Below are 23,190 nucleotides of genomic sequence, written 5' to 3'. Positions count from 1 at the left end.
CATGTCCATCAAGTCGGTGATGCCATCCAGCCATCTCATTCTCTGTCGTCCCCTTCTCCTCCTGCCCCCAATCCTTCCCAGCATCAGACTCTTTTCCAGTGAGTCAGCTTGTTGCATGAGGTGGCCAAAGTATTGGAGTTTCAGCTTTAGCATCAGTCCTTCCAATGAACACCCAGGATTGATCTCCTTTAGAATGGACTGGTTGGATCTCCTTGCAGTCCAAGGGACTCTCAAGAATCTACTAAATGTATAAAGACACTCTGGAGGAATTTTTTAAAAATCAGATACAATTTAAATTTTAAAAAATAAATCAAATATTTCATAGTTTAATTTTCTTAAAATGAAAACAGTATCAGTCTTTGCTGATACAATTGAAATAGTAACATTGTAGACAGTAACAAAGTACAAAAGGTAAGAGTGTAAAAATCACTCCCATCCCAAAGCTGTGTAGAAGCACATAACTTTCTATCGATATAATCCATTCATTCATGTATTCACGCAGCCATGCAGTCACTCACTTGTTTTATCTTTTACAACCTTGCCCCTTTCCTCTCCTCCTCTCTATAGTCATACTGAATCATGACAGGTACGTTCATTTGTAACTTATTTTTCTCACTTTACATGTGGGGGATATCTCTGTCAGTAAATTTAGATTTCAATCTCACTTTTAGTAGCAGGTCATTCCATTGTAGGAATGTGCAAGGATTTATTTAAGCAACCCCCTGTAGTTGGGCATTTATGGTGCTCAAAATATTCATTAGAAAAGTCCTGGATCTTGCTGGAGTGAAAACAAGGAATCTTTTAATGCAGGATATTTTCCCCCGCAGTTTTCCAGGCCAAGCTAAGTGACATAAATGTTGTAAAATGTATAATCTGTTTTCAATTCCAATTTTTAAATCATAGAGTCTTGGCTAGTTCAAATAAAACTACTGTGCAGATTTTTTAATATTTATCAAATATTTCAATTTCTGCTTCATATTTTAGTTGCAAATAATTCCTGGTTACTGAAAAATACTTTTACAGAACCATCATTTCCACGTATACAGGCTATTCATTTTCTGGACAGTTTTCCATTCTCATGTATATATCTTTTGCATGTGGATGAGAGTCAGACTTTGGAAGATTAAAACTCCGAGCAAAAAGAGGTCAATATGGATTCTTAGAGATTAAATTCTGTATGTACTTTCCTTTTTCATATTCCCAAGCTTCTCAGGGTGGGTGTCTATGGCTACTTGCAAGTCAGAGACTGTAACTTGGCACAATGAAGACCCCAAAAGTTCTGTTCCAGTCTTTAAACCTCATAGCTCAGTGGTGATTTTCTCTTTTTTCCCAAATCCCTTTGTCTCCCATCATAATGCTTTAAAATAATTTTAACTGGAGGAAGCAGCTAAAATGAATAGTTGGGTCATAATCAGGATAATTAAAATCTGTAAGTATGATATATTTACCATTTTATTTTTATTTGTGTTTAAAAAACTACTTATTTATTTGTTTATTTCTGGTTGCTCTGGGTCTTTGTTGCTGCGTGCTCAGTTTTTCTAGTTGCAGTGAGTTGGGGCTACTCTCGAGTTGCTGTGTGTGGGCTTCTCATTGAAGTGCCTTCTCTTGTCATGGAGCGTGTGCTCTAGGGCACAGGTTCAGTAGTTGTGGCGCACGGGCTTATGCTCTGAAGCATGTGGGACCTTCCTGGACCAGGGATGGAACCTGTATCCCCTGCATTGGCAGGCAGATTCTTAACCACTGGACTACCATGGAAGTCTGGCATTTTCTTTTTAAAAACAAACTCATTACTTTCAGAATTCCAGGTGGTGACTGCAGTGATAAAATTAAAAGATGCTTGCTCCTTGGAAGAAAAGCTATGATCAACCTACATAGCATATTAAGAAGCAAAGACATTACTTTGCCAGCAAAGGTCCATCTAGTCAAAGCCATGGTTTTTCCAGTAGTCATGTAGGGATGTGAGAGCTGGACTGAAAAGAAAGCTGAGCGCAGAAGAATTAATGCTTTTGAACTGGGGTGTTGGGGAAGACTCTTGAGAGTCCCTTGGACTACAAGGAGATCCAACCAGTCCTTCCTAAAGGAAATCAGTCCTGAATATGCATTGTAAGGACTGATGCTGCAGCTGAAACTCTAACACTTTGGCCATCTGATGTGAAGAACTGACTCATTTGAAAAGACCCTGGTGCTGGGAAAGATTGAAGGCAGGAGGAGAAGGGGGGACGACAGATGATGAGATGGTTGTATGGCATCACCAACTCGATGGACATGAGTTTGAGCAAGCTCTGAGAGCTGGTGATGGACAGGGAAGCCTGGTGTGCTGCAGTCCATGGGGTTGCAAAGAGTCAGACATGACTGAGCGACTGAACTGAATTGAAAAATTTACTAATATTTGATGATGATTATTATCGGATTTTATTGGGTTGATCAATAAGTTTGCTCAGGTTTTTTGGAACATCTTATGGAAAAGCCTAAACAAAATTTCTGGCCAATCAATAAAAGAGAGAAGAGCTGTGACTTGCGTTTCTCTCTCTTATGGGTTAGTACCTATTGAAGAGTCAGTGCAGAATAGTCAAGTGGAATCAGGGGCTGCTAGGCTGCTGTGGCAATAAAGAAAAAATACTGAAGATACTTGATTACAGGGGACTCTGCAGTCCTATCAAAGCCAAGTCTTTGCAGATGGTTCCCACTACATGCCATTTTCAAAGAAAAGGAGGCTTGACTTCTAAGCTGTGGACAAGATGTTAAATACTAACGATCATGGTATAAACTATTACTGGTTATTTGAGTAAACTCCTAACACATTCCAGAAAAAAATTAAGGTTGATAATAAAGCTATATAAAAGACAGGAAGGTAAACTAAATCTAATACGATGACATGATAACAAGGAAAAGACAAAAGTAGTGTTAGAAAGAAGAAAGAATCAGAAAAGAGATTAATATTAAAAAGTACATACTATGAAGTGCTATACATGTGGAAAGGTATTTTGGAATCTTTTATAATATTGTTTTCCTAAGTTTAATTGATCATGTTAATTTTTAGAAGTACTTCAATCTTGCTTTATCATTTATGCAGAGCTAATGCTAGGGTTGGGGCTTTCTGGTGGCTCAGTGGTAAAGAATCTGCCACCAGCACTGTTTACAATAGCCAGAATGTGGAAGGAACCTAGATGTCCATCAGCAGATGAATGGATAAGTAAGCTGTGGTACTTATAGACAATGGAATATTACTCAGCTATTAAAAAGAAAGCATTTGAATCAGTTCTAATGAGGTGTATGAAACTGGAGCCTATTATACAGAGTGAAGTAAATCAGAAAGAAAAACGTTAATACAGTATGCTGCTGCTGCTAAGTCTCTTCAGTCATGTCTGACTCTATGTGACCCCATAGACGGCAAGCTCCGCCATCCCTGGGATTCTCCAGGCAAGAACACTGGAGTGGGTTGCCATTTCCTTCTCCAATGCATGCAAGTGAAAAGTGAAAGTGAAGTCACTCAGTCATGTCCGACTCTTTGCAACCGCATGGATGCAGCCTACCAGGTTCCTCCGTCCATGGGATTTACCAGGCAAGAGTACTGGAGTGGGTTGCCATTGCCTTCTCTACCAATACAGTATATTAATGCATATATATGGAATTTAGAAAGATGGTAACGATGACCCTATATGCGAGACAGCAAAAGAGACAGAGATGTAAGGAACAGACTTTTAGACTCTGTGGGAGAAGGCAAGGGTGGGATGATTTGAGAGAATAGCATTGAAACATGTATATTATCATACATGAAATAGATCGCCAGTCCAGGTTCGATGCATGAGACAGGGTGCTCAGAGCTGGTGCACTGGGACGACCCTGAGGGGTGGGATGGGGAGGGAGGTGGGAGGGGTGGTTCAGGATGGGGAACACATGTACACCCATGGCTAATTCATGTCAATGTATGTCAAAAAACCACCACAATATTGTAAAGTAGTTAGCTTCCAATAAATTAAAAAAAAAAAAAGAATCTTCCTGCCAATGTAGGAGATATGGGTTCAATTCTTGGGTCAGGAAGATCCCCTGGAGTAAGAAATGGCAGCCCACGCCAGTATTCTTGCCTGGGAAATTCCATGGACAGAGGACCCTGTTGGGCTACAGTTCAAGGGGTCACAAAAGAGTTGGACACGACTTAGCGACTAAAGAACAGCAAGACTAGGGTCAGTAGGAATTTAAAACAGATTAACAAGGACTGGTCCCAGTAGTAGACCCAAACTAAGTAAGTGAAATCTGATATGAAGGCATTTAGGAAGCCATTAAGAAGAGACCAACCTCCAGTGAACATCCTTTGGTAACACCAACATAATCAGGGCTGCTAAGTATATTATACGGAGTTCTTGAAATTTCAATATCTTTGAGGCAACCAGAATATTTCTTCACATTTACTTCTGGCCTGTTGAAAAGTTAAATGGAAAACAAAAGCAATATCATTAGGACAATGGTAGTATAGTATCTGTGACTACTGGATGCAAGCCATATGGAGCAAACTGATGCACAGGCAGGCGTATGTCTCTCAAACTGTGCACAGACGCACACAAGGGCCCAGAAAGCTATGCTTCCATTAGCTGCTGCTGCTAAGTCACTTCAGTTGTGTCTGACTCTGTGTGACCCCATAGACAGAAGCCCACCAGGCTCCCCCTTCCCTGGGATTCTCTAGGCAAGAACACTGGAGTGGGTCGCCATTTCCTTCTCCAATGAGTGAAAGTGAAAAGTGAAAGTGAAGTCGCTCAGTCGTGTCCGACCCTTAGCAACCCCAGGGACTGCAGCCCACCAGGCTCCTCCATCCATGGGGTTTTCTAGGCAAGAGTACTGGAGTGGCTTGCCATTGCCTTCTCCCTTCCATTAGCTACTGGTCGGATAAGTGGATATTAGCACCAAGTTGCACAGGGAGTCTTTATGTAGCTCTTCTTTCTCTCCTTTAAAAAAATCAACTCAACTATTGCATTTAAATACAAGTTAGAGAAATTAACTGACTTCTTTTAAAGTGCTTCATATGCATAATGAAATGTGTTTGTTTTTTTCCACCCAAGAGCAGATACTTGTACAGGACAGCATAATCATACTATATAATGAATAACATTAAATAAAATCTTGCTCAAAATTTAAAAATCTGGAAACATTTATTTTGAAATGATAATATTCCTGCCATTGAGATTTTTTTTTTTGAGGGGTTAGCTGAGAATAAGATAATGTCATATTTCTCTTTAAAAATTTTAAGTCAAATAAAACCTGAGAAACATTGTTTTGGATTACAGTTTCAAAAAAGATACTCTAAGTTTTTATTCTGTATTGGAGCAGTAACAAAATAAAGCAACCAAAGGACAAAATATACATTTAATTTTTCCAATAAAGTTGAAAATGGCTTCAACACCCAAAAGACACTTGAATATTTACTTTTTGCTTACTACTTCTTAAAAAAGGATAAACATGCTAGCATGCAGTAAGTGCTTGATAAACACAAGCTAACAGGATGTTAATGGTGACACTTTTTTCATCTATAACAGCACTGTCCAGTAGAACTTTCTGTGATGATAGAAATATTCTTTCCTGCACTGTCCAAATCAGTAATGAGTAGCCATATATGTCTGCTGACACTTGAAAAGTAGCTCGTGCCAATGAGAACCTGGATTTTTATTGCTATTTAATTTTCTTTCTTTTTTGGCGACACTGCATGGCATATAGGATCTTAGTTCCCCAACTAGGGATCAAATTCATGCCCCCTGAAATGGGAATGCCTATCTTAAACACTGGACAGCCTGGGAAATACCATTTACAAAAATTTTCTTTCTTTAATTTAAAGCTAAATAGCCACTGTGGCTAGTGGCTACCATATTGAATGGTGCAGGTCAACAGAAATAGAAAAAGAAATACTTGTAAAAAAAATCTTAATAAGCAACTCTAGGGGCTTCCCTGGTGGCTCAGTGGTAAAGAATCCACCTGCGATGCAGAGCAGGAGACACAGGTTTGATCCCTGGGTGGGGAAGATCCCCTGGAGAAGGGCATGGCAAGCCACTCCAGTATTCTTGCCCGGAGAATCCCATGGACAAGGAGCCTGGTGGACTACTGTCCATAGGGTCACAAAGAGTTGGACATGACTGAAGTGACTTAGCATGTACGCAAGCAAGCAACTCTAAAAAGTGTCCAATCAATACCAAGATATTATACTTAGTAGGATAATGATTAACTCTCTCCTCACTGTCCCATGGTGGCAGGATTCCTTTTTTTGCCTTAATAAAAAACACATGACATGAGGACAAACAGGGAGGCCAGCAAATCAGACCCCTGGCAGTGTGTATCCGGTGATTTATCTCATGCCGGGTATTTGTTCTGTTTCTTTCTCTCTGGGACTGTTTTATTTTCTTTGATCATTTCCACTTGTTCACAAGGTCTTCCCCTTCTGTTCGGTCAGCTGGTTATTACAAAAACATGCCAGCTGGACAGTGAGAATCTCTCTCATATTCTTCCTGTATAACGTGAAGGAAGCCAGTAAACTTCACTCTCAGCATTCCCTTGCTTCCATGTTTGTTGAGAGGAGGTCTGATTTATCATGAGTTTCTCAGAGGTCTTATCAATAAAATAAATCACTCTTACAAGTTACACACTTCATTGTTTCAGGGAAATACGAAGAACCATTTCAAAACGCAATGATTCAGCAAGCTCGACATTATGAAAATCACAGGGGATAAGTGATCACATATGGTGATCAGACTCCTAATGGTAACCACAGGCCTCTGTTTCCTCTGTTTGCCTCAGAGGCAAAATTACAAAGCTACACAGTGTCATTCCAGAGCCTTATTAGCATATACTTTCATTGAAAGTCAGCCTTTGCCTTTTAGCTATCTCAGCAAACAGCACTTGACTGGTCCGTGATGAAACAACTTATTTTTTCCCACACTTTCAGTTCTATATAGTCTAGTTTCTGGTATTAAAAATCTAGCCTTTGCTTTAAAAATTGATCAGCTCAGCTTCATTATGTCCTTTTGGGAAATTTGGCACTGTTAGGTTTTGAAATACCAAAACACTCAGCTGTAACTCTAGCCAGACTGCGCCAGCCTTGCACACATCTCTGGGGTTTCATCAGCCACTTACAAGGACCTGATGTTTAAAACTTCCAGGCTAATACTGCCCGCCTGCAAATCGGAATTGAAATGCATCCTGATAGGATGACTGTCTGCAAACTTTCTCATTGTTAATGCAAACACTTTTTTTACATACAGTATTTCTAGAGGCTCCTTTTATCTGACTCCATACCTAAATTCTAAATAAACAAGGCAATAAAGAAGCAGCTTTGCCAAGAGGTGCAAGGGCCGTGTAAACATGTGCATCTTCGCAGGCTTGCAAAAAGCAATCAGGCAGTAGTAAGCATTTGGGAGCACAGTTGCTTGTTCAGCAGATAGTACAGTACCTGGGAGACCAGAGTCTGAGGTTCAACCCAGAAGATCACTTTGTTCCCCAGAACTAGATTTGTGCCCATAAAAACCTGACCAGCTGCCCTTGGCCTGTGCTGCTGCAAGTGTGCACTAGAGGGCACTGTGCGTGGGCTGTTGAACAAATAAGCAGAGCAAATCCTCAAGGCTGGTGAAACAAGTCAAACTGCAGCTCTGTGATGGTGGGTAAGCAGCAGCATTTTTGTAAGCAAAGGGCAGCATGAGAATCATCTCAGAATGCATTACTTGCTGGTGAAATGTACTATGAATAAAGCTGGATAGTTGTCACTCTGCTTCTGCATCACCGCTTTATCTAAGAAGCCACATTGACCCAACCCATGCACTTGAAGAAGGCATGCATAAATTTAAATTTTACCTTGCTTTCATACTAGGTCAAAGGGAAGAGAAAAAAATGCTTTACTTATAATTGTATTTTCATTTAGTAAAACAATAAACTATAATCATAAATATTTTAAAACAGAAAGCATTTCACAGAGATCTACAAAGGAAAGTAAAATACCACAAGAAAGGAAACCAGGCATATACCCTTGACTGTAAGGAAAATAGAATCCAATGGTGACCATCTCCCATGCTATTCTCTTAGAAAATGTTTATTTTGGAACTGAATTTAAAGCACTTATGTTTATCATTTTTATTGATGGAAAATTAACAAATGTTCCTGTGCTGTAATGTTCATGAGTAGCTTATAAGGAGAGCTTGTTGCCTCTTTGAACTTAGCTTAAACTTAATATATAGAAAATAATTAATGTCCATCACATCTTTTGCACTTTATCATATGATGATCTTGCCTGTGGGCAAATTACAGCTACGAATGCATGGCTCCTTGAATAGTCACAAATATATGTCTCACAAAGATTGTTTTGAAATAATGTGTCATACCATAGAAATATTATAATTATGTAATGCTATAGTGTGGAAGTAAAAAAAAAACATTATGGCAATAAAGACTAACTAGGTATGTAGTCTGAAAACTATTTAATAATACATAAACCCATCTCAGTTAAATTAACATATACACTTTTGTGGATAATTCCTAAAAATCACTTTATGGTAATTAAAACTACATTACCACCAGAATAGATAAAGCCATCTTTGGATAGCCTGATTTTGGCTACTTTAATTCACTCATAGAGAATTTAGTTAGTAATCTGGCAAAGTAAATCTTAGACTTGAACAATTTGCTAGATCCCCAGTATTTAAATAGTATCTGGAACATAGTAGATGCTTATCAAACATCTGTTGAATGAATAAATGGATTTTGGAGAAATAACTATGCCACTATTCAAACACATTTGATCTGCAATAATTTTTCTGACCAGACATTTAAAATCTATATTCCTAACACAAATACAATATCATGTGGATGAATGCAGAGCCAGTTTATCTGCATTAAGCTTATCAAATTACACACTTGATAAACTGAATAGGTGTCTGGTTTATGAATTTAGATACAGAAACAAACACAAATCTCAGTTTGCATGCTCAATATCATAAATGAGACTGAAGTTCTACTGCTCATTTGAGAAATATGAAAAAAACTGACCGTCATACTTTTCAGTTATTCTGAGACCATTCCAATTATAATGTGTCTTTTTAGTGTAGAAACACCTAGGCAGGACTTTTGTAATCATAAAAAACTAGCAAACTAAACAAAATAAAAATATGGTGGTCTATATTTATAGTCAACTCTTATGGTTTGGCCAAATCAATTCATCCCATCCAAATTAGATTCAATTAACTTTTATTGAGCACCAAGTACTCTATAACTTTTATTTCTTACAGACTGTTTTGTAACAAGCAGGAGATTAATGAAATACTACATGAAATATTTTCTGACACTTTTTAATTAGTTCTATTTATTTTGGAATTAATTAAACTATTAAACTAAATACATCTCCCATTCCTGCTATTTAAAAAATATATGTGAAGTTTTGAAAAATATTGACATGGGCAAGAACAACTAATACTGCTTTAGCATCAAGTACATAGGAAAGCTCCATTACACTATTATCATGCTTGTGCTTAGCCATAAAGTAGGTTACACTCACAGTATCCTGGAACACTGACTAATTCTCAGAACACTCAGCAAAGGCAGTGCACCATTATCTCTGGTGAATGTACAGCAGAAAGGCAATTACATTCAACTCCAGTTTTCTCCTTTAATAACTTTTATAATTCTTTTTATCTGGTGACTGACTGTAAAGGTAACAGTGATTCCCATCCACCTCTTCAATAAAGATATCAAGTTAATCTCTGGTTTTTAAATCCTGGTATTATTTTAACATGTAGCACAATTTTTTAGATTAGGTGTTTTCTGTAACTAAAGGTTATATGATATTCCTGTTATAATTAAACTTCAGAGTTCTAGTGAGCATAGTGACCATTTAATTAAAACTTAATCCTTATCCCTAAATATACATCAAGTTACCTCAAGTTTCTCAGTGTTGGCAGACCACCAAAATATATTTTGTCATCTGCTTTCAAGTCAAGACCGAAGTTGTTCCCAGGAGATGAAGTTGCTATGTTCTCCTCCTGGTTAGTATCAATATCTACAATTGATATGTTGGCTGCAAAGGAAGGAGAAAGTTTCATGTTTTATTTGAGCAATACCAACCACATCTACATCATTTCCGTTTCTTCAAGACACTTTTACTTTAATTCTCAAATTAACACTGTAACTATATACAGCTATTTAATAATTGCAGAAACTATAACATCAGTAAAATACATTGTTATATAATCCACAAAGAAAGCATGAAAATAGTAGCCTGAACACAAACCAGTCAAGATAAAATAAAAACGTTTAGATGGACAACAGAGAACTCATTGACACAGTTTCCCATAATACAAGTAGTTAGAAAATAAAAATAATTAATTAATGGTAAGATAAATATCTAACTAGAAATTACACTGCGAATTAGAAATAAACAAAATTTGTGATTCTGTCTGTACATTTCGTTATCCACAGAAGTACTGGGGCTGAGGCTCATCCCCAGAGGAATGAGGATTAGGCGGTTGTGCCTGGAAGTGGAGAGATGGGAATGTTTGATTTTGCAAGATGATAGGATCCACGTCCATTGTAAACTTCATTTTAGATGGAGGATGCTGAGGTACCTCAAGAGAGGTACAGTTTTCATTGCTTATTGCTTTTCTCTCAGGTCTCTAAGTGTATGTCCAATATGATGAGGATAAGAATTTAGAAATAGGAAAAAGGAAAAAAGAGAGACTCTTCTCTGTTTAAACTGCTTTGTTCAGAGAGCAGATGCGAACACTATCTCACTGATTTTTACCCTCTTTATTTTTAAGAGTCAGGCTAGGTTCTTTCTGAATTATGTGCTATCTCACCATAATATTTGCCTAGGCCCAACCTTTAACTGCTTCATATATTTTGGATCCTTGATGCATATTGAGGCATCGGTTCATTAACAAGACAAATTTGGCCTCTAAATCTTTGCCCGATATAACATCTGAATTAGCAAGGGTCTAAAAATGGCCACTTGAACCAATGGGTTTTAAGGGCATTTCGAAGTGTTTATTCTTTGGAGCATTAGTTTCTTGGATATTGCTGGATCAAATAAATATGACAAACACTAGATTAAGCAAATTTAAACACAGATCTTAATTTTATGGCTGCTCAGATCTTGCAACACATTAATATGAAAAGTAACGCTCCAAAAAGGGGACACAGAACAAGAAGTATTTCTCAAGTTTGTTTGACCTTGAAATATTATTATTTTCTCCAAGCTCACCATTTTTTAGAAGAGTGTTCTTTGAAAAATAAAGAGAAATATCAAACTCCAAAATTCCATTGTAATCTGTAGCCCTTCCATTTCAAAAGAAAGTATTCTTAGTAAAACCAAACATAACTACCTTAAAAAATATCCAAAATAAAATACCCAAACCTATGAACACCTCAGATCCTCAAAGAAGAATTTTATAAAGATAAACAAAAAAAATTACTTAAAAAATAACTGCCTAATCAAAAATTATTAAGCAAGTTAAGATTTAAAATGTTAATTACTTTCTAGCACATATCAATTTCATACTCACATATCTTTTTGACAAGACTGGTGGCTAAAATAAAAAAGATTTATAAAAATGTTTTCAAAACTTTTTCATACATATTCTTTTTTTTTAATCCAGATCAGCAAAGAAGTTTTCATATAGGGCTGTTGACTGGAATGTGAAAATAGCCTTTTTTCTATAGACCTGGTATACATTTTAATAACGTCTGTGAAAATGAGATGTCATAGGCAAGTCAGTGACTGGAGGTAGTTTTCCTCCTTATCCCTGAGTGAATATATGCATTTTTAGAAATCATTCTAAGAAAAACTGATTAAAAAGCAGAAACACAATTGAAGTGAAACTCACTGGCCCACTGAAGTATTAGCTTCAGTATTGAGATGTAGGATGGCATATTTTTACTGATTTAAAGAAAGGGCTCTACTCTGTCCATCATGAGTGACAGCTATGGGATGGGTTCTGCTATGGAATGCTAACACTTGCTTTTATTCCTTGCCCTATTTCTTTCCCTTACAGAATAGTAACCAACATAAAATTTTAGAGTTGATGAGTTCAGACATCATTTATGGGTAAACAGGGAATTAAGGGTTTTATTCAATTCTAGACACAGAGTAGGAACTTAACAAGTATTTCATAATCAGTACTGAGTTGTTATAAAGGAGCTGTTTAGTCCACTGAAAATCTAAATGATCGATTTTGCGTCCATATCAATGCACCTGGGGGGACATGGGGCACCTGTTAGTGACTGTGGTCCTACTAACTGACTCAGAAGGTGGGCGTGCTTCCTGAAAAAGACAGTTTGCACTTCGAGGGACAGTGCTTTTGCAAACTAGCTGAGAATAACTTGTGTAAAACAATCAGGTATCTGAAAAGGAGCAACAGCCTTACCTGAATTCCTATCTCACTACTCCATGGATTCTGACTTTGCTAAAACCCACAGTGTCCTCCCTATATCCAAACCCTATGGGGTGCTTTGGTCCTTACCTTAATCCAAATCTGTGCAGTATGTGAGGTTAATATTTCCATCCTTCTAGAATTTTCCTCCTTTGACACCCATAATACCAACTTCTCCAGCTTATCTTGCCTTTCCAACCTTATTCTCAGTCTCCTTCCCTTGATGTTATTTTTCTGAACACTTCTAAAATGATCACAGTCACCAGAGTGCTTTCATTTGGCTATTTTTCAGGTTTCAGCTATCTGGGTAGCCTCAAGTTTATATCTACTTACTATATGTTGACCACTCAGAAATATACATGCCTGGACCTGATTTTTGCCTAAAAATCCACATTCAGCAGATGATTATATACCTCCCCAGCTGATATTCTGAATTAAAATGGTTATCTTTTTACTCCCAGATCTGTATTATTTAATCTGTTAGCACTAAGACCCCTACCCAATCTCCTAATTAGACAGTCATCTTTTCTCCTCACCATTCTATATCTTACCAATCAACAGCCCTACTAATTTCATTTCCTAAATAACTCTTTTATCTGTCCTCTTTAAGCAATTATTTATTTTATTTTTCAATGTGTTGCATGGCTTTATGAACTTCCCTGGTGGCTCAGTAGTGAAGAATCCACCTGCTAATGAAGGAGAAGCAGGAGATGTGGATTCGATCCCTGGGTCAGGAAGATCCCCTGGAGAAGGAAATGGAAACCCACTCTACTATTCTTGCCTAGAAAATCCCAAGGATAGAGGAGCCTGGGGGCTATAGTCTGGGGATGGCAAAGAGTCAAACACGACTGAGTGACTGAGCATACACGCACGCATGCCTATAGGAACTCAGTTCCCCGACCTGGGACTGAACCCAGCCATAGCAGTGAAAGCCTGGAATCCTAACTATTAGGCCTCCAGGGAACTCACTCTGTCCTATTTTAAAACACTTCTATCAATGTAAAACTGACATGGTATAATTTGTCCATGTTTAAAATGTACAATTTGACAAGTTTTGAGATCTCTATACATCCATGAAATGATCACAGTCAAAAAATTGAGCATGTCAATCGCTCCAGTAGTTTCCTTAAGTCTCTTTGTCATCCTTCCTTCCACTGTCCCTCCCTGTGAAACCCGATCCACAAATATCCTCTAGCTGCTTACTGTGACTATATGTTAGTTTGTGTTTTCTATATAATTTTTACATAAATGTACTTTTTTGTCTGACTTCTTTTACTCAGAAAAATTATTTTGCTATTAATCTATTTTGTGTGCATATTAACAGTTCATTATTTTCTTTTGCCACTAAACAATATTCCATTGTATGGATATACAACAATTTGTATATCCATTCAACTGCTGATGAATGTTTGCACTGTTTTTTGTTTTTTTGAGTATCACAAATAAAGGTGCTATAAATTTTCTGGTACAAGTCTCTCTATAGATATATACTTTCACAAATCTTGGGTGAATATTTAGGAGTGAAATGGTTGTTTCATATGACATGTCTATATTAAACCTTTTAAGAAACTGCCAACCTGTTTTCCAATGTGGCTGTACCATTTTTACATCCTTGTCAGCAGTGCATAAGAATTCCACTTGCTTGACATCCTTGCCAGCCCTGGGTATGTTCAGTCTTTTTAATTATAGACATTCTAGTAACTATATAGTGGGATCACACTGTGGATTCATTTTGCATTTCTCTGCTGTCAAATCCCACTGCAACTCTTATTTCAAGCCATCATTTATCTTCTGTCTGAACTATTATTGTTCTTAATTGTTCACTCTGCCTCCAGTTTAATCTTCTGGAAATTTACTTTTCTTATTTCTCCTCTCTCTGATTATTTCCTTATAGCTCCCTTTGTGGGGCCTTCCTTTACTATACTGCTTCGATATTGCTGTTTGCTCCAGGGTTTTGGATAATCTTATTCTAGATATGACTGGTTTTTCTCATCTCTATTAAGCTACAACTATTTAAAACATAATGCTTTGCAGCCATCCATCTCTCCCCTAGAACTCAGTTAATCCTCAAATACGCATAATGAATTGCCTGTCAATTACACGGCTTCCTTAGGTAGCTAAAGATACTGAGAATTCCTTTAATACAACATGTCTAAAATAAAGCTCAGCTTCTTTTCTAAAATTTGTGTTTCTTCTTACATCCAATTGCTTGGTAAATGGCACTGATTTTTTTTTGTTGTTGTTGTTGTTGTTATTTTAAGAAAAATAAAGGAATTATTAAAAAAAAAACTTACTCTCCACATTGAGTATTTCATAAAGCTCCTCGATTTAAAAATGCTTGATATCTTTCAACTTCATTCTTTCCTACTCATTCTCATAGTTTCATTCTCCTTGCTCTTCCACTGATTTTCCTACAGATTGCAATAGGATCTGAAATTGTCACCAATCTACCCTCCAAGCTGCTGCTAAAGAAACTTCACTAAAACACAAATCTGGTAGTATCACACTCTTGATTAAAACTCTTAGTAGTTCTTTCCCTATGGCTTTCAGGAAGAGTTGAAACTCCTTACAGTAAGTCCCCTACATATAAACCTTCAAGTTGTGAACTTTCAAAGATGCAAACGTGTGTTTGCGTGTCCAATCACGTAAGTTAATTCATGTGTATAGTGTACATTGTCATGTGTGTGCATCCACTACAAGTAGTTGTGGTCTTGTGTACTTTACTGTACAGTACTGTATAGAGTACAGTAGTACAATATCTTTATTTCAAGCTCTGAACATGTGCCATCAGTGTCAGGTGTGAATGAAATTGCAGCTTGCCCTCTCCTCTGTCTCCAATTGTTGACAACACTTCAGCTGTTCCATCTCTCACCTCTTTCCCTCCAGTCAGTAAATCTTTGTGCCTGTTCACTTGATACCAGCCCCTGTATGCCAACTGTTGTACTTTACCATTCAAGGTTCTGTACTGTAAGATTAAAAGTATATTTTTTTGTTTGTTTGTTTTTTATGTACTATTTGTGTGAAAAGTAACATAAACTAATTACAGTACAGTACTACATAGCTGTGTTGGCTGGGTATCTAGGCTAACTTTTTTGTACTTACAAACAAATTGGACTTACAAATGTGCTCTTGGAAGAGAACTTGTTTGTATGTAAGAGAATTACTATAGTTCAGCTCAGGCCAGTGCCAGGTCACTTCAGTCATGTCCTACTCTTTGTGACACTATGGACCATAATATGTGAGCTGTCTCTGTCCATGGGATTCCTCAGGCAAGAATACTACAGTGGAGAGAACAAGATGGCAGAGGAGTAGGTGGACATGGAGTACATCTCTCTCCAAGGATACACCAGGAATACACCTTCAGACACAAAAGTGCATGAAGAACACCAGCTGAGAGTGGAAAAGAGTACCTGACCAGGAGAAAATAATATATTGAACCATGCAAAACTTGAGATCAAGCCCTGAGCCTTTGGAGTGGAAGCACTGTCTCCAAGACCCTAGACTATCAGAGAACTAATCCTAGGGAATATCAAATTGTGAGAAATCACACAAAGGAAACCACTTGAATACAAGACCTGGCATCACCCAACCACCAACAGCACCCTGTGAAGGATGCCTCATCTAAACAACAAACAAAACAAAAATACAAACCCAATCATCAGCAGACAGGATTACCAACTCACTCAGCCTTGCCCATCAGAGGAAAAACAAACAAACAAAAACTCAGCACAAATCTCACCCTATACAAAGCTTTCATAAACCAGTGGACCAACCTTAGGAGGGCAGAAACCAAAAGAAAGGAAGAATTCAACCTTGAAGTCTGGGAAAAGGAGACCTCAAACACAATAAGTTTAAAAAAAAGTAATGAAAAGGCAGAGAGATACTACACAAATGAAGGAACAAACTAGAAACACAGAAGTCCAAATAAATGAAGAGGAAATAGACAAACTACCTGAAAAATAATTCAGAATAATAATAGTAAAGATGATCAAAAACCTTGAAAACAAAATGGAGAAAATGCAAGAATCAGTTAACAAAGACCTAGAAGAATTAAAGAATTAACATACAGAGACAAACAACACAATTACTGAAATTGAAAATAGTCTAGAAGGAATCAATAGAAGAGTATCTGAAGCAGAAGAATGAATCAGTGAGCTGAAAGATAAAATGGTGGAAATAACTTCTGATGAGCAGAAAAAAGTAAAAAGAATGAAAAGAACTGAGGATAGTCTCAGAGACCTCTGGGACAATATCAAATGCACCAACATTCAGATTATAGGGGTCCCAGAAGAAGAGAAAAAGAAAGGGTATGAGAAAATTTTTGAAGAGATTATGGTTGAAAATTTCCTCAACATGGAAAAGGAAATAGTCAATCAAGTCCAAGAGGCACAAAGAGTCCCATACAGGATAGACCCAAGGAGAAATACACCAAGACACATACTAATCAAACTAACAAAGACTAAACACAAAGAATCTTAAAAGCAGCAAGGGAGAAGCAACAAGTAACATATAAGGGAAACCCCAAATGCTTAACAGCTGATTTTTCAGCAGAAACTCTGCAGGCAAGAAGTGAATGGCAGTATATATTTAAAGAACTGAAAGGGGAAAATCTACCAATATTATTGTACCTAGCAAGCATCTCATTCAAAATTGATGGAAAAATAAAAAACTATTCAGAAAAGCAAAAATCAAGAGAATTCAGTACCGCCAAACCAGCTTTATAACAAATGTTAAAGGGACTTATATAGTCAAGACATACAAGAGAAGAAAAAAGATCTACAAAATCAACCCAAAAGAATAAAGAAAATGGCAATAGAAACATACATATCAATAATTACTTCACATGTAAATGGATTAAATGCTCCAACCAAACACAGACTGGCTGAATGGATACAAAAACAAGACCCATATATATGCTCTCTACAAGAAACCCACTTCAGACCTAAAGACACATACGGACTGAAAGTAAGAGGATGGAAAAACATATTCCATGCAAATGGGAAGCAAAAGAAAGCTGGAGTAGCAGTCCTCGTATCAAAATAGACCTTAAAATAAAATAAAATATCTCTTGTAATCACAAGAGATAAGGAAGAACACTACATAATGATCAAGGGATCAATCCAAGAGGAAGACATAACAATTGTAAATATTTATGCACCCAACATAGGAACATTTCAATACATAAGACAAACACTAACAGATATAAAAGGAGAAACTGATAGTAATACAACAATGGTAGGAGACTTTAACACCCCATTCACACCAATGGACAGATCATAAAAGAAAATTAATGAGGAAACGCAAGTCTCAAATGATACATTAGATGAGATGGATCTCATTAATATCTTCAGGACATTCCATCCAAATGCAGAAGAATAAACCTTCTTCTCAAGTGCACATGGAACATTCTCCAGGATAGACCACATCTTGGGTCACAAATCAAACCTCAGTAAATTTAAGAAATTTGAAATCATATCAAGCATATTCTCCAACCACAACACTATGAGATTAGATATCAATTACAAGAAAAAAACTGTAAGAAACACAAATACATGGAGATTAAACAACACATTTCTAGATAACCAACAGGTTACTGAAGAAATCAAAAGGGAACTCAAAAAACTTCTAGAAACAAATGACAATGAAAACATGAGAACTCAAAACCTATGGAATGCAGCAAAAGTAGTTCTAAGAGGGAAGTTTATAGCAATACAATCCTATCTCAAGAAACAAGAAAAACATCATATAGACAACCTAATTTCACACCTAAAACAACTGGAAAAAGAAGAACAAAAACACCCCAAAATTACTAGAAAGAAATCATAAATATCTGAGCAGAAATAAAAAAGAAATTAAGGAAATAATAGTAAAGATTAATAAAACTAAAAGCTGGTTCCTTGAGAAGATAAACAAATTGACAAACCTTTAGCCAGATTCATCAAGAAAAAAAGAGAGAAGAATCAAATCAACAAAATTAGAAATGAAAAAGGAGAGATTACAACAGACAATGCAGAAATGCAAAGGATTATAAGAGACTATTATGAACAACTATAAGGCAATAAAATGGATAACCTGGAAGAAATGGACAGATTCTTAGAAAAGTTCAATCTTTCAAGACTGAACCAGGAAGAAATAGAAATTATGAATAACCCAATCATAAGCACTGAAATTGAAGCTGTGATCAAAAATCTCCCAAAAAACATGAGCCCAGGATCAGATAGCTTCATAGGAGAATTCTATCACACATTTAGAGAAGAGCTAATGCCTAAAAAAACTGCAGAGGAAGGAACACTTCCAAACTCATTCTACAAGGCCACCATCACCCTGATACCAAAACCAAGCAAAGACAACACAAAAAAGAAAACTACAGGCCAGTATCATTGATGAACAGAGATGCAAAAATCCTCAACAGAATTTTAGCAAACAGAATGCAGCAATGCATCAAAAATCTCATTCACCATGATCAAGTTAGGTTTATTCCAGGAATGCAAGAATTCTTCAATATACACAAATCAATCAATGTGATACACCATATTAACAAATTGAAAGATAAAAGCCATATGATCATCTCAATAGATGCAGAAAAAGCTTTTGACAAAATTCAGCACCCATTTATGGTGAAAACTCTTTAAAAAATGGGCATAGAAGGAACCTACCTCAACATAGTAAAGGCCATATATGATAAGCCTATAGCAAACATTACTCTCAATGGTGAAAACTGATAGCATTCTCCCTAATATCAGGAACAAGACCAGGGTGTCCACTTTCACCACTATTATTCAACATAGTTTTGGAAGGCCTAGCTACAGCAATCAAAGAAGAAAAAGAAGTAAAAGAATCCAGGTCAGAAAAGAAAGAAAGCTCTCACTGTTTGCAGATGACATGATACTGTACATAGAAAACCCTAAAGATAATATCAGAAAATTACTAGAGCAAATCAGTGAATTTACCAAAGTTGCAGGATACAATATCAATTACAGATATCACTTGCATTTCTATATACTAACAATGAAAAATCAGAAAGAGAAATTAAGGAGTCAATACCATTCACCACTGTAACAAAAAGAATTAAATATCTAGGAATAAACTTACCTAAGAAGACAAAAGAACTGTACACAAAAAATTATAAGACACTAATGAAAGAAATCAAAGATGACATAAACAGATGGTGAGATATTCCATGTTCCTGGGTAGGAAGAATCAATATTGTGAAAATGACTATACTAAGAAATGCAATCTACAGATTCAGTGTGACTCCTATCAAATTACCAATGGCATTTTTCACAGAACCAGAACAAAAAATGTAACAATTCATATGGAAACACAAAAGACCCCAAAGAGCCAAAGCAGTCTTGAGAAAGAAGAATGGAGCTGGAGGAATCAACCGTCCTGACTTCAGATTATACTACAAAACTACAGTCATCAAGACAGTATGGTACTGGCACAAAAACAGAAATATAGACCAGTGGAACAAGATAGAAAGTCCAGAAATAAAACCAAGCACCTATGGGTACCTTATTTTTGACAAAGAGGGAAGAATATACAATGGGGCAAAGACAACCTCTTCAATAAATGGTGCTGGGAAAACTGGACAGCTACATGTAAAAGAATGAAATTAGAACATTTCTAACACCACACATAAAGATAAACACAAAATGGATTAGAGACCTAAATGTAAGACCAGAAAATATAAACTTCTTAGAGGAAAACACAGGCAGAACACTCGATGACATAAACCAAAGCAAGATCCTCTATGACCCACCTCCTAGAGGAATGGAAATAAAAACAAAAGTAAACAAGTGGGACCTGATTAAACTTAAAAGCTTTTTACAGGAAAGGAAATTATAAGCAAGATGAAAAGACAGCCCTCAGAATGGGAGAAAATAATAGTAAGTGAAACAACTGACAAAGGATTCACTTCCAAAATATACAAGCAGCTCATACAACTCAATACCAGAAAAACAAACAACCCAATCAAAAAGTGGGAAAAGACTTAAATGGACATTTTTCCAAAGGAAATATACTGATGGCTAACAGAACACTGGCCTGGAAGAAGCACAAGCTGGAATCAAGATTGCTGGGAGAAATATCAATAACCTCAGATATGCACATGACACCACCCTTAGGGCAGAAAGTGAAGAGGAACTCAAAGGCCTCTTGATGAAAGTGAAAGAGGAGAGTGAAAAGGTTGGCTTGAAGCTCAACAATCAGAAAACAAAGATCATGGCGTCTGGTCCCATCATTTCATGGGAAATAGATGGGGAAACGGTGGAAACATTGTCAGACTTTATTGTTTTGGGCTCCAAAATCACTGTGGATGCTGACTGCATCCATGAAATTAAAAGACGCTTACTCCTTGGAAGGAAAGTTATGACCAACCTTGATAGTATATTAAAAAGCAGAGACATTACTTTGCCAACAAAGTTCCGTCTAGTCAAGGCTACGGTTTTTCCAGTGGTTATGTATGGATGTGAGAGTTGGACTATGAAGAAGGCTGATCGCTGAAGAATTGATGCTTTTGAACTGTGGTGTTGGAGAAGACTCTTGAGAGTCCCTTGGACTGCAAGGAGATCCAACCAGTCTGTTCTAAAGGAGATCAATCCTGGGTATTCATTGGAAGGACTGATGCTAAAGCTGAAACTCCAATACTTTGGCCACCTCATGTGATGAGTTGACTCACTGGAAAAGACTCTGATGCTGGGAAGGATTTGGGGCGGGAGGAGAAGGGGACGACAGAGAATGAGATGGCTGGATGGCATCACCGACTTGATGGACATGAGTTTGGGTGAATTCTGGGAGTTGGTGATGGACAGGGAGGCCTGGTGTGCTGTGATTCATGGGGTCGCAAAGAGTCAGACACGACTGAGAGACTGAAGTGAACTGAACAGACACATGAAAATGTGCTCAATATCGTTCATTATTAGAGAAATGCAAATCAAAACTACAATGAGATATCACCTCACACTGGTCAGAATCAGTTAGTTCAGTCCCTCAATCTTGTCAAACTCTTTGAGACCCCATGAACGGCAGCACGCCAGGCCTCCCTGTCTATCACCAACTGCTGGAGTCTACCCAAACCCATGTCCATTGAGTCAGTGATGCCATCCAACCATCTCATCCTCTGTCGTCCCCTTCTCCTCCTGCCCTCAATCTTTCCCAGCATCAGGGTCTTTTCAAATGAGTCAGTTCTTCACATCAGGTGACCAAAGTATTGGAGTTTCAGCTTCAACATCAGTCCTTCCAATAAACACCGAGGACTGATCTCCTTTAGGATGGACTGGTTGGATCTCCTTGCAGTCCAAGGGACTCTCAAGAGTCTTCTCCAACACCACAGTTCAAAAGCATCAATTCTTCGGTGCTCAGCTTTCTTTATAGTCCAACTCTCACATCTATACAGGACTACTGGAAAAACCATAGCTTTGAGTAGACAGACCTTTGTTGACAAAGTAATATCTCTACTTTTTAATATGCTGTCTAGGTTGGTCATAACTTTCCTTCCAAGGAGTAAGTGTCTTTTAATTTCATGGCTGAAGTCACCGTCTGCAGTGATTTTGGAGCCCCCCAAAATAAAGTCAGCCACTGTGGCCATCATCAAAAAGTCTACAAACAATAAATGCTGGAGAGGGTGTGGAGAAAATGGAACACTCTTGCACTGTTGGTAGGAATGTAAACTGATACAGCCACTATGGAAATTGGTATGGCGTTTCCTTAACAAATTAAGAATAAAACCACCATATGACCCAGCAATCCCACTCCTAGGCATATACCCTGAGAAAACCAAAACTGAAAAAGACACATGTTACCCATTGTTCACTGCAGCACTATTTACAATAGCTAGAACATGGAAGCAACCTAGATGTCCATCGACAGATGAATGGATAAAGAAGTTGTGGAACATATACACATGGAATACTTAGCCATAAAAAGGAATGCATTTGAGTCAGTTCTGATGAGGTGGATGAACCTAGAGCCTATTATACAAAGTGAAGTGAGTCAGAAAGAGAAAGAGAAATATCGTATTCTAACCGAAATCAGATTGATTATATTATTTGCAGCCAAAGATGGAGAGTGAAGTGAAATCGCTCAGTCGAGTTCGACTCTTCGCGATACCATGGACTGTAGCCTGCCAGGCTACTCCGTCCATGGGATTCTCCAGGCAAGAGTACTGGAGTGGGTTGCCGTTTCCTTCTCCAGGAGATCTTCCCAACCCAGGGATCGAACCCAGGTCTCCCTCATTGCAGGCAGACACTTTACCATCTGAGCCACCAGGGAAGCTCAAAGATGGAGAAGCTGTATACAATTAGCAAAAACAAGACCAGGAGCTGATTGTGGCTCAGATCATGAACTCCTTATTGCCAAATTCAGACTTAAATTGAAGAAGGTAGGGAAAACCACTAGACCATTCAGATATGACCTAAATCAAATCCCTTATGATTATACAGTGGAAGTAAGAAATAGATTTAAGGGTCCAGATCTGATAGAGTGCCTGATGAACTCTGGACGGAGGTTCGTGACATTGGACAGGAGACAGGGACCAAGACCATCCCCATGGAAAAGAAATGCAAAAAAGCAAAATGGCTGTCTGAGGAGGCCTTACAAATAGCTGTGAAAAGAAGAGAAGCGAAAAGTAAAGTAGGAAAGGAAAGATATAAACATCTGAATGCAGAGTTCCAAAGAATAGCAAAGAGAGATAAGAAAGCCTTCCTCAGCGATCAATGCAAAGAAATAGAGGAAAACAACAGAATAGGAAAAACAAGAGATCTTTTCAAGAAAATTAGAGACATCAAGGGAACATTTCATG

The 23,190-nt window shown here is 37.5% G+C and overlaps 1 protein-coding gene across 1 annotated transcript in view; it reads right to left on the bottom strand.

Moving 5' to 3' along the window:
* Positions 1-23,190, bottom strand: part of LAMA2 (laminin subunit alpha 2) — a 710,698-nt gene that overhangs the window by 38,709 nt on the left and 648,799 nt on the right. Inside the window, exons 52-53 of the mRNA XM_088840739.1 lie at positions 9,901-10,039; positions 4,297-4,417 (exon numbers count right to left, since the gene is read on the bottom strand). Coding sequence (XP_088696865.1) covers positions 4,297-4,417; positions 9,901-10,039 — 260 coding nt within the window. The remainder of the gene's footprint in view (positions 1-4,296; positions 4,418-9,900; positions 10,040-23,190) is intronic.

The sequence above is a fragment of the Moschus berezovskii genome, chromosome 10, assembly GCF_049115385.1.
Source record: "Moschus berezovskii isolate FMDL1 chromosome 10, NW_MosBer_1.0, whole genome shotgun sequence".
In the NCBI taxonomy this organism is placed as follows: Eukaryota; Metazoa; Chordata; class Mammalia; order Artiodactyla; family Moschidae; genus Moschus; species Moschus berezovskii.
Note: the sequence above shows the minus strand (reverse complement) of the source record. Positions and strands in the feature narration are given on the sequence as shown.